Genomic DNA, 12,566 nt, shown 5'->3' with positions numbered 1-12,566 from the left:
CCCCGCCCCCCGCCCCCCGCCCCCCGCCCCCCGCCCTGGCACGTGACTCCAGCAGGCCAATCAGCGGCGGCGGCGAGCGGGATCGCAGGGGCGCGGGGACCCGGGCGGCGAGCTGGGGACTCGGAGGCTGCTGGCACTGTGGCTGCGAGAACCGCCGCGGCCAAAGCCTCTGGGCCAGGGAGACCGCTCGCTCGCCGCCCTCCGGGAAGCTCCAGCCCCCGCAGGTACGGCCTTTTTCGTTCCCGACCTTGTCCTTTCGCGCCGATCGCGACACTCCCGAGCTCCCCGCGTCGGTGTGCCCGGGAACAGAGAGGTAATTGTAATTAGTAGGTGGAAAGGAGATGTTAGCCACTCTTCTTCCCCCCAAATTAGCCAAAGCCTGCTCTGCCTTTGGAGTAGCAGCTTCTTTAAGACAAAGTAAGATTTAGGGGGGGAGCAGAGAGAGAGCTTTGAAGCTGCTTTTGGGTTCTTTTGGTATGAACTTGAGCGGCTTGAACCCAAACACTCCCGCGTGCACTTTTCTCCAGCCCTTGTTTGCACCTCGCAGGCCAGGGCCCTGGGGGTGGTGATGGCCGTGAGAAATCACCCTGACCCACTGACCCCGGGCAGGCCCAAGGCAGCTGGACCCCGGAGGGGCTCCCTCAGGCCCAGGAGTGTAGCCGGCGGGCGCTCCTGGGACGCGCAGTGACTGCGGGAGACAGAGGCCCCAGGGAGGCGCTCTGAAATCGGAAAAACGACCGCTGAACGCCCAGACTTTCTATGCCCTTCTGTCCAGCGTCCTCGCCTTTCTGATCGGGAGCTAAACGCCCCCCACAAAGCAGCCAACCCTAGCATCCACGGCGTTTCTGGGGGACACTAGCCGAGGGCCGGAACCTGGGCGGAGAGCAGTGATGTCCCTCCTCTGCTGGCCACGGTTTGCCGAGGGGATCCAGGACCTTCTGTCTCTTGGCTTTGGGCAGGCGTGGGGGTGCAGGGTCATCCAGGGGAGAGGAGGGTTGCCCCGGTGGTGAACTGCCGCGTTGAGGGGATGAAGGGTCTCTCACTTGGGAGAACAGGGTGGTGTGGGACCCCAAGGCCTGGGGAGAACCGGGCAGCGAGGCGGCCGCTGCGGGGAAAGTTGGGGAAGCGCCAGGGGGAAGTCTTTCCTGTGTTTCTCAGAGAAGGAATTGGCAGCCAGGAGCAGGTTTCAGGCTGTGGAAGACGGGGAGGTTTTATTGAGGGTGACGAGGTGATGCCCCCCACACTTCTGAGTGCGTTCGCGTGTGACAGTTTTCAGCGCAGCAGGCCCAGAGCCAAGATGCGAGCTGAGCCCCAAGAGCAGGAGTAGTGCCCTGTAAATGGACGCGAACATTCTGGCGCTCTGGCTCTCAGAAATAGATCGGAAAAGGGCTGTGGGTTACTCTCGCCCAGATAGATAGCACTTCCTGCCTGGCCTGTGAATTTGGGGTGAACAGGGATGAGTGATCAGAAATAGAGGAAAAACTGGGACGTAGGCCTGGCCAGATCGCTGCAATTTTCAGGGGCTCCCGAGGCGCCCTGGACGGATGCCTGGACCAGGGCTCAATGACTGAAAAAAAGCAAGAGTCATTTTAAGGAAATAGTTAATTTATTGTGTGTGGGTTTTTTCAGGAAGCTATAGAGAGTTATTTTCTCCACTTTCTATTGTCCAGTAATCCAACTCGGAGGCAATGCATGGGCCATATAAAAAGACAGAGAATGGAAGACAAATGTTAGATTTATGGCATTTTTAGCGTTTACACTTTAAAACTTGTAAATTAGCATCAATTGAAAGTTGGATTACAAAAATTATAAACCTTCCTTTCCTTCAGTTAACTCATGATGTTATATTTTAGAACTGCAGAAATTGAGTATTACAGACCTAAAAATAACAACTGCTCAGGGGTGGGCATTTTGTTAAGATAAACCTATGTATTTACTTAAACACAGAAATTTCTATTAGGTTTTGGGGTTTATTTGGTTTTTTTTTGCCTTCATTTTCAAAGGGGAAAATTGGTGATCTCAGGTCAAAATTTTTGTATCCGCTCTCTAACCAAACTTCTTATTATAAAGAAATGTCACCAAACCAATAATTTATTGTATAGTTTAGAAAGCAAATACTTAGGAGTCAGTGACTATATAATACAGTGCTCTTTTCATTAATATTATTCGTGATGCTGCAAAAATGGTTAAAAGCCCTTAGAAGATTTCATCTCCAATTTTTTTCATAATAATAAAGATAACCATTTATCTTTATCATTATATCTGAGGCACTTGTTTATGGTACATGAGAAATCTGTGGTAATAATAATAGCCAACAATTATGTAGAACTTTCTTGTGCTTGTTATAACAGTTTTTTTTAATAGACCTGGTATAAGTGGCTTTACACCTATTGATTTTTAATTCTTACCATGACTCTAAAGACAGATACCTTTAATATTTGCCGTTTTGCAAATGAAGAAACTGAGGCTCTGAGAAAGAAGTTAAGTAATGTGTTTAAAGTCCTTCATTCATTCAGCGGTAAAGCCTAGATTTGGTAGATGGTTCAGTTAATATCTTTGTAAGTTTACTATTGCAATGAAGAAACTGCTGTTAGGGGTGGCTGCCACCTCATAAGGAGAAAAGGGGTGTAGTGGAGAGCCTCAAAGCCCTGGACCCTACAGATCCCCTTCCCCCAACCCCTTTCCCTGTACTTTGATCTTCCACAGGTTTCAAAACTTGCCGAGGCTTCAGTTCTCTCTTTTGTAAAATGAGGAGAGACACTTTTACTTAGGGGAGTTGTGGAGAAAGGGACAGAACAGGTGCTTCAGTACGAGGAGCGCTGATGTTATCAGAGAAAGTGCCTGATAAAATCAAAACACTGGATATAAGAATATAATCAAGTCCTACGGACTGTTCTTCGCTGCTGTCTTTAGTGTTCTGATTCCGGATATGGGTGGACTAATGATATGAAAAATCCATTCAATGAAATTGGAATGATCCAGAGATTATTTCTGTAAAGCGACAATTTATATTCCCCTCACTTTCTTCATCTTAATACCCAATCTGCAATATCTCTAAAATACGTAACTATTGGCAAGAAACATATATCCTGTCTGATTTAATGTCTATGTGGTATATAGTGTGAGATCTCACAATCCTTTTCACTGAGATGTGACAAACACTGGTCGTTTATTGAAATTAGATCCTACCTCCGATCGAAAATTACCAACCAAAATGTCTTAGGTTGCTGGGTTTTAATAAAGTTTGTCTTCGTCTCCTGTGGCCAATGTAAAGTTCTTTCGTGGCCAGGTGAAGGTAGGAACAGGTAGGCGGACAGAGAAGATAAGTGAAATTTCCAGGGTCCCAGGCACTCCAGTGAAACCTCAAATTCTTGGATATATAAAATATGTATCGGGACAATGATATGGTTAAAAATAGGGTAAAATAAAATCCTCCCTGACAATCAATACAAAAAAGTTGGCCTGGATCGCAACCAATAATTCCATGTCCAATAACCGGGAAGCCCACGTTTCCAAGGGACCCCTCCCCAGGACTCGGTCAGATCCCCCCCCCATGGCCTCCGAAAAACAAAGACTGCAGCTTCCTTGGAACCGCATGGCTACCAAAGCTACGCCCGAGCATGGCGATTGCGTTTGCTGCTAAGCCTGGGAAAAGTGGGCCGTGAAAGCTCAGGATTGAACGTCTCTCCCTTTCGTCTTTCCTCCAGGACAGCGACTGCGGTGAGGAGGAAAGGAGCGGCCTGAGCCCCGCGTCCCAGGCCGCGGCGGCCTGAAGACGGAGCAGCGAGGGCTCTGGCCTGCCCCAAGGGCCGGTTCCCGCACCCCAGCCCAGACCCCCTGCCTGGCATCTCTCACCCCTGGGCGCTCCTCACCTCCGGGCCCCGGGGCGCCTTCGGCTCCTCCTGCACCATCTCGGGGAAGAACCCAACATTTAATGTGGGGTTTTCTTGAGTGAAACAAGTCTTTTGCTCCATGATGGATTTAAGGCGTATATATTTTTGAAGGATTTTTAAGAAGCATTTGGTTTTTTGATCTTCATTTTTGTGACAATCCCTCGCTCACCTATACATTATTTTTTTTTGTGATTATTGTTTTTTTTTTGTGTGTGTGTGTGTGTGATTATTATTTTTCTTTCCGCTCCTTGCTCCTCCACCCGCGAGGGAGAGGACTCAGAAGGGAGGATGTACCAGAGCCTGGCCATGGCCGCCAACCACGGCCCCCCTCCTGGGACGTACGAGGCGGGCGGCCCCAGCGCCTTCATGCACAGCGCGGGCGCCGCGTCCTCGCCCGTCTACGTGCCCACCCCGCGGGTGCCCTCCTCCGTGCTGGGCCTCTCCTACCTCCAGGGCGGAGGCGGCGGCGCCGCGTCCGGAGCCTCCTCCGGCGGCAGCACCGGTGCGGCCCCGTCGGGCGCGGGGCCCGGGACCCAGCAGGGCAGCCCCGTGTGGAGCCAGGCGGGGGCCGAGGGCGCCGCCTACACCCCGCCGCCCGTGTCGCCGCGCTTCTCCTTCCCGGGCACCACCGGGTCCCTGGCGGCCGCCGCCGCCGCCGCCGCCGCGGCCCGGGAAGCCGCCGCCTACGGCACGGGCGGCGGGGCGGCGGGCGCGGGCCTGGCCGGCCGCGAGCAGTACGGCCGCGCCGGCTTCGCGGGCTCCTACTCCAGCCCGTACCCCGCCTACATGGCCGACGTGGGCGCGTCCTGGGCCGCGGCCGCCGCCGCCTCCGCCGGCCCCTTCGACAGCCCGGTCCTGCACAGCCTGCCCGGCCGCGCCAACCCCGCCGCGCGACACCCCAATCTTGGTGAGTACCGAGCGCGATCCCGGAGCCAGGTGGGGGCCGGAGCAGGGGCGGCCCAGAGCCCGGTTTGGGGCATTTAATGTGCACAGGGTGGGGAGGTGGGAAGATGGGGAGGTGGGTATTACGCGTGAATTTCTAAGCAGAGCAAACCCGAAAGTCAGAAGCTGGTGGCGCGGGGCGGTGGCGGAAGGTGAAGGTCACAGTCCTAAGGACCCAGATTCTGTGGAGCGAGGACAGGCTTGTCCCGAGAAGATGGCAGGTGTCAGAGTCTGAAGGAGTCAGTCCCCGAGCAGCGCAGCCGTCGGGGCTGGCTGGCCGCCGTGCGCCCTCCCGGGCAGTGCGTCCCTGTGCCTGCAGGAAGCCCGGAGGGGAGCCGCCGAGAGGGGAGCAGCCCGGAGGGGAGCAGCCGGGAGGGAAGCAGCCTGGAGGGGAGCCGCCGAGAGGGGGGCAGCGGGGAGGGGAGCAGCGGGGAGCCCTCCGGAGGACCGAACTGGCGGTTGCTGGGTTCCTGCCCCGTTTCCTCCCGGCCCGCGCTCGGCCCTCCACAGGGAACTGATTGCAGCCGAGTCTTGGGCCATTTGGCGGCCCAGTTGGAGGGCCCCTCGGGGTGGCAGATGATTCTCCTGCCGGGGCTTTCACACCCGCCACAAAGGCGGGACCGGAGCGATGAGGACGGGTTGGTTGAACCCCCACCGGGCCGGCTTCACGGGGGGGCCTCGGGGCCAGAGCGCATGGCCGCCGGGCCGGGACAGATGTGCCCCAGGGTTGCATAGTAAAGGCAGGCTGGCCAGGGTCTGGGAACAAGGGAAAAGCAGGGAGGTTTCCTTAATAAAACCCGTCTGGAACAGAGACTGGCTTGAACGCAGACTGCCTCGGGATCCACGGGCTGCGGTTAGAACGAATAACCGAAATGGGCACAACTTGATATTTCCTTTGAATGTCGCACCTGGGAAAGACGCCAGACGTGTGCTCCCCTGCCCTGGCTTATAGATGAACAAAACAAAATCGGAGATGGCCTGGGTGCTGTGGGCCGTTTTGGGGAAGGGAAGTGGCAGCTTCCAGTTAAAAAATGCAAAGGACCTCTGGACCTGGAGAGGGTGTGGGTGGCGTTGGCTCTTCTTGTGGGGGAGGAGGAGCCCAGACTGGAGAAACAAAGTTAACATTTATTGACTACCTACTAAGTGCTAAATCCCTTCACATTTGTTCTCACTTTGAAGAGTAAAGCCTGTCCCTCCCAGGTTTCCAGTCTTGGGCTGGCTCGGGGAAGGACCCGTGCTTTGAAGAGCTTTTAAATGATTCTCTGACCCTGGGTGGCCAGGGGAGGTCCCCAGGGGAACTCAGCCAAATACACATCTCAGGTAAACTGATTAACCGTGGAAGTGGCGCCGGAGCTGGGTCTGCTGCTCCAGGTTTCCCCCTCCCCGTCGCGGGGGAGCCAGACGGCACACCCCAGGGGAGGAGGGGGACCTCCGGGGCCCTTGGGAGGAGCCGAGAGAGATAGCGCCCCGCATCTCCATACAATGGCCGAGCCTGGTGGTTGTGTGAGTGGGGTGGGGCCCTTCGCCCTGCATTCTTAGAACTCCTGCTTTCTCTCTAGAACTTCTGTTTTAAAAGAGGTCCCCGGCTGGGCGGCTCAGTTGGTTAGGGCATCATCATCCTGAAATGCCAAGGTTGCCGGTTCCATCCCAGTTAGGGCAGCTACGAGAGAATCAATCCATGAATGCATAAAGAAGTGGAACAATGTTTCTCTCTTTCTCAACTAAATAGAAATACACAAATAAAAGGGGTCCCCTAGTTCCACTTCTTTTAACTTGGAGGTGGGGGCTGGGGAAGTTGATTCCTAACCCTTATAATCCTGAATCGAGAATTTGGTGTTCAGTTGGGGGGGGAAAATAGGTCAAAAGCCAAACATGGAGGATACTTCCTGGTCACCAGAATTACAACTGCAACCATGTAGAAAACAAAACAAAAAACGGGTGTGAGTGCAGGCAGTGAGTATTCAGATCCTAAAATGCAACCCGTACCAGGCAGGAGGGTGCTGGAGAAGTAAAGTTTCCCGAATTCCACTGTCAGTGGATGGCAAGCTGGCCTCCGAGGAGTGCGCTCTTGCCAAGAAGCACAGCTGTCTTCCCAGCACTCTGCTCTGTCCCCATAGCTCAGGAAGTCCCACCTGAAGGCAGCCCTTGGGTCTGGTCTAACAGCTGGATTGTCTCTTCTGGACATAGCCAAGTGTTTTAAATGGGCCATCTTGAAGGATTCCATCTTATCTTTGTGAGGGAACTCAAGACAGGTTGAATTTGTTGGCATTCACATCTTCAGGTGGCACTTAGATATAAGCAAGTTAGGGTAAATAGGTGTTTTAAAAATATCTATATTTTTATTGATTTCAGAGAGAGGGAGAGAGATAGAAACATCAATATGAGAGAGAATCATGGATAGGCTGACTCCTGCATGGCCCTCCCCTCCCTAGTTGGGGTGGAGCCTGCAACCTGGGTATGTGCCCTTGACCAGAATTGAACCCAGGACCTTTCAGTCTTTAGGCTGACGCTCTATCCACTGAGCCAAACCAGCTAGGGCATGGGTAAATTGTGTTGTTGTTGTTTTTTAAAATACATCTTATTGATTTTTTTACAGAGAGGAAAGGAGAGGGATAGAGAGTTAGAAACATCAATGAGAGAGAAACATCCACCAGCTGCCTCCTGCACACCCCCTATTGAGGATGTGCCTGCAACCAAGGTACATGCCCTTGAAGGGAATCAAACCTGGGACACTTCAGCCCACAGTCCAACGCTTTATCCACTGAGCCAAACCGGTCAGGGCTAAATGGTTTTTATATGCTCCTCTTATTACATGGGTCCTACTGAAAATGCCTGGTAGCTTTCTCAAGAACCAGTCCTGGCACATTCCCTGGCAGTGACTGATAGAAGAATGATGGTCAGGAAGTACTGATTCTGCAGTGTTTACTGAGAGCTTGCTGGGTAGAGTTGCTACCAGGCCCTAAGATGACCATGTAATGTGGCAGTCTGACTCAGGCAAACCTAGATTCAATTTCAGGAGTCCCTGTGATCTGGGTTGGGCAAGTTATTTACTTCTCTCTGTCTCTTCTCTTTTTCTTTAGAAAATGATAATATAACTACTTTTACTGTTCTCTTAAATAAGAAAAATAAGGTGATGTTTGTGAAGCACTTGGCCCTTCGTAAATGATGGCTGTTTGATTAAACAGTCTTACACTGTCATGTAGCATGACCAATTCTCCTGATTTGCTCAGGACTGAGGGGTTTTCCAGGACTTGGGCATTTTAATGTTTAAACTAGGACAGTCCCAAATAAATGAGGATGGTTGGTCACCCTAAACAGACATGAAAATGGGTAAACGACCCGGCAGCATGCTACAATAACGAGCTCAGAGCAAAGGAGAGAAGAGATTGTTCTTCCCTTTGTCTAGGAATTTGGAAGCCTCCACCTAAGTGGTGCCATCTCCATTTGGCCTTGAAGGTTGAGTAGGTGTTTGCCAGGAAAAGTACCCGCAATTTGAAAAGAAAAGAAGAAGCTCTGGCCGGTCTGTCTGAATGGTTAGAGTGTTGACCTGAACACTGAAGGGTCACCGGTTTAATTTTGGTGAAGGCATGTTCCTGGGTTGCAGGTTCTATCCCTGGCCCCAGTTGGGCAAGTGCAGAAGGCAACCAATCATGTCTCTCTCACATTGATTTTTTTTTTTCCCTTCCTCTCAAAAAAAAAAAAAAAAAAAAAAAAAAAAAAAAAAAAAAGGAAAAAGGAAAAATATCCTCTCTAAAAAGAATAAAAAGAGCCAGGACCGGTTTGGCTCAATGGATAGAGTATCGGCTTGGGGACTGAAAGGTCCCGGGTTCGATTCCAGTCAAGGGCATGTACCTTGGTTGCGGGCATATCCCCGGTAGGGGGTGTGCAAGAGGCAGCTGATCGATGACTCTCATCGATGTTTCTAACTCTCTATCTCTCTCCCTTCCTCTCTGTATAAAATCAATAAAATATATTTTAAAAAAAAGAATAAAAAGAAAAAAGTTATGCCTATTTGCTATCACACTGTAGTACCATGAATGATACAACACAGCTTGGTATTTATCACCATAGGTAAAACCACACAGTGTAACTCACCCTTCACTCCAAAACTGATTGTAATTTTAATGAGGAGAAATAAGAACACACCTTTATTTTTCTATAATATTAATCACCTTAACAATTTCTTGCCAGAATACCTATGTTGGATTTTTAATAAGGCAAAAAATCAAAGTAATAAAAGCTAATAGGGGCCTCTGTAAAGCCCTGCACTTAGGTTGGAAGGAATTTTTCTACCTTGACTGCAATGTATATGAACTTAATTCATTCCAAGTTCAATATGAGCCTTGACCTTAAAACAACAGCTGAAATCGTTAATTAGGTCGCATTAATGGAATTATGTGATCTTAGTGAGGGCAGGTACAGAGTCTTACTCATATTTAAGTGCCTGGCACATGCTGGGCACTTAGCAAATATTTGAGAAGAGATCTAGGAGGCAATTGCCTCAGTCCCCTGCCCAGGTCAAACTGCACACAATGGCCACTCAGGAGGCCAACTGGGGAGCCTCAGAAAAGAGTGAGGAGTGTGGGAGAAGGTTCTGGAAACTTTGGGAAACCACTGGAACTGTTGAGATTGCAGAAGTCACACGGTGGATAAGTGAGGGTGAGAGTGACTGTGTACACAGATATCTAAAAGGCAAACGTCTGTGGCCTTCTAACCTGTGCAGCTCCAGGTGATCCGGTATTAAGTTTGAGAACACTTTCTCACACTTGACTATAGTTGTTGAAATGGGACATGGTTTGTCTTCATAATAAACCCCTGCGCACCGAAAGTGCTAAAGGAGAGACTGCGTTGCCAGTGAGCTGTGCAAGGAATTCTTGCACTTTATGGTTGCAGGCCTGTGTGTGTGTTCATGTGAAATAGCTATAGCAGGGTAATGTATCTGTCTTTTTTTAAAGAAACCAATCACAGTGGTTATACAAGTAGTGCAATTTGTCAAAGCTGGTGGAAAGGTACTATTTTAAAACAGGAGTATTTTATTGCACGTACATTACAACACAGTTGGTTTTTGTACCAATTAATGCTTATAAATACTTACGGCTGAAAAGGGAACAAAGGAAATTATATGTAAATACGCCTGGAAGGAAATGGCATTTTGGTAGATGTTACTGGAAACACTATTGAAATATATTTTATTATAGAACGATAGTTCTTTTATGTAAGGGAGAAACAATCAGTTATACTATTTTCAAAGGTTCTCAAAAAGTTTTTTAATCATTTAAGGGGTTGGTTAAAAAAAAATAACAACACAACGAAATGCATGTATATGACTCTGTGTCACGCCGATGGTATCTTTAAAAGCTTTTTCATGCACTGTACTTTGAGTTTATTGTATAGGTCGGAGGAAAATTCTGAGGTGTTCTCTTGATCTTTTGGGGACTGCTTATCAATGAGGCCAGTTGCTTTCAGAGCTGGTTCATTTATATAAGAAGCTGTATAAGATCAACTTTTTTTTTTTTTTTTTTTTTTCCCAGCTCTTAAAGTAATGTGTTTGGCTAGAGAATGATTTGCCAGTCTTTGAGAAAACCAAAGTTGTTTAACTTTCCGGTTACCACCCTGAGCAGGTCAGCCAGCCTTGGGCTGGTCTGTGGTGCTCAGCTGAGAACCAATGAAATGGGAAAGGTGTGTGGGGACCTGTCACCTGCCCAATTGTGTCTCATCAAAAGGTCAGGCCACATTTGCTAGGCACTTTCTAAGCACTCGGGTGGAATGATGCATGCACAGGAGACAGTTTTTCGATAACACTTTCTTCTGTATCCCTCCCCGTTTTTTTCTTTTTTAACTTAAATTCCCTAAGAAAATAAACATACGCTGAGGTGCGAGGAAACAGGAACTCTGATACCTGTGGGTGGGAGTGTAAATTGGTCCAACCATTATGAGAGCCCTTGGTGATAGGCAACAAATTACAGAGTAGGTTATTATTGACCCAGAAATTCAACTTCTAGGAACTTATTCTAGAAATAAACCGACACACATTAGTTGCAGCACTCATTGCAGTAAAAAAAAAAAAAAAAAAAAAAAGAGTGCATTATTAGGGGCTGTTTGTATACGTATGGCACAGGCAAACAGTAGGAGATCATGAAAGCATGAACATTCAGAAGTTCATTATGTTAATGTACGGAGTCCTCTGTACATTGTAAGTTCAGGATGTGTGTGTGGCACGATATTTGTGTAAAAAAAAACAATAACCAAAAAGAAAAGGTTATATGTCTTTGAAAAGACTTAATTTATCTCTGGAAATAGTATGCACAAGGAATTTGTAACCTTGGTTATTGGGGGGGGCGGGGGGGCGCGGGGTGGATAGCAAGGCGGTGAACCATAAGGGTGGAAATGAATTTTCACCATCTATATCTTGGAATCTTTTGAATTTTTAAAACTTCTTAACCATTTTTAATAGTAACTTTGTGCTTCATTTTTAATTCCTTAAATAATAAGAAAATACATTTAGAATATAGGGAGATTAAAGTTAAGTTTTATTTTATTTTACCCCTGAAGCATTTCTTGTAGGTCTGCAGTGTTAAGTATGTATATTCACAATGTGAAACAGATTTTCAGAACTTTTTCCTCTTGCAAAACCAAAACCGTGCCCATTAAACACCTGCTCATTTCCCAGTCTCTTAGGAATTGGCAGCCGCCAGTCTACTTTCTGTCGCTGTGAATTTGACTAGTCTAAGTGTCTCATATAAGTGGAATTGTACACTATTTGTCCTTTTGTGACTGGCTTATTTCCCTGAGCATTCTGTCCTCAATGTTCATCTCTATTGTAGCATGTCAGGGTTTCCTTCCTTTTTAACACCAAATGGTAGTCCATTGTATGTATTTTGTGTATTCACTTATCCATCTTGGACACTTGAGCTGTTTCCACCTCTTGACCAGTGAATAATGCTGCTGTGAACATGAATGTGCAAATGCAGCCTTTTCAATTTTAAACCAGATGAGTATATTACCAATTTAAAAAGTTAAACCAAAAAGTTTTCTTTGTAAAGATCACCCTCACCCAGCTGGTTTGGCTCAGTGAATAGAGTGGACTGAACCTGGTTCAATTCTGATCAAGGGCACATGCCCAGGGGCTCGATCCCCAGTAGGGGGCATGCAGGAGGCAGCCGATCAATGATTCCCTCTCTTCATCGATGTTTCTGTCTCATCATTGATGTTTCTGTCTCGATCTCCTTCTCCCTTCCTCTCTGAAATTAATAAAAATATTAAAAATAAATAAATAAAAATAAAGACTACACTCTTTTATTATTATTATTATTATTTGGATCCTCACCAGAGGATATTTTCCCATTCATTCTTTAGAAAGAGTGGAAGAAAGAGGGTAAGACAGAGAGAAATATCGATGTGAGAGAAACACATCGATCAGTTGCTTTCTGCAAGCAGGCAACCAGGGCCCTGGCCAGGAGGAGCCTGCAACTGTACTGTACATGCCTTTGATAGGAATCAAACCTAGGACCCTTTGGTCTGCAGGCTGAGGCTCTATCCACTGAGCCAAACTGGCTAGGGCTAAACCAATTAAGTTTTTAAAGGGACATACAGTAGTCATGAATTAACTTCCTGAAAATCTCTCCCCATTTTTTTTTTAAACAGGGTTCTATATTTAGTTTATGAATGCATAGGAAAAGTACTTCACAACAAATGTTTATTGAATTTGGCTTTTGATTTTTACTATCCAAC

General features: G+C 48.1%; 1 protein-coding gene across 2 annotated transcripts in view; it reads left to right on the top strand.

Moving 5' to 3' along the window:
* Positions 1–114: 114 nt before the first annotated feature.
* Positions 115–12,566, top strand: part of GATA4 (GATA binding protein 4) — a 59,474-nt gene continuing 47,022 nt past the window's right edge. For both annotated transcript variants that reach the window (XM_084886367.1, XM_084886366.1), the window contains exons 1-2: positions 115–224; positions 3,708–4,800. In XM_084886367.1, coding sequence (XP_084742493.1) covers positions 4,182–4,800 — 619 coding nt within the window. In that variant the 5' untranslated portion in view covers positions 115–224; positions 3,708–4,181. The remainder of the gene's footprint in view (positions 225–3,707; positions 4,801–12,566) is intronic.

Source organism: Pipistrellus hanaki (genome assembly GCF_964339955.1).
Source record: "Pipistrellus hanaki genome assembly, chromosome: 5".
In the NCBI taxonomy this organism is placed as follows: Eukaryota; Metazoa; Chordata; class Mammalia; order Chiroptera; family Vespertilionidae; genus Pipistrellus; species Pipistrellus hanaki.
The sequence above is the reverse complement of the archived record's forward strand: the minus strand, read 5'-3'. Positions and strand labels throughout refer to the sequence as shown.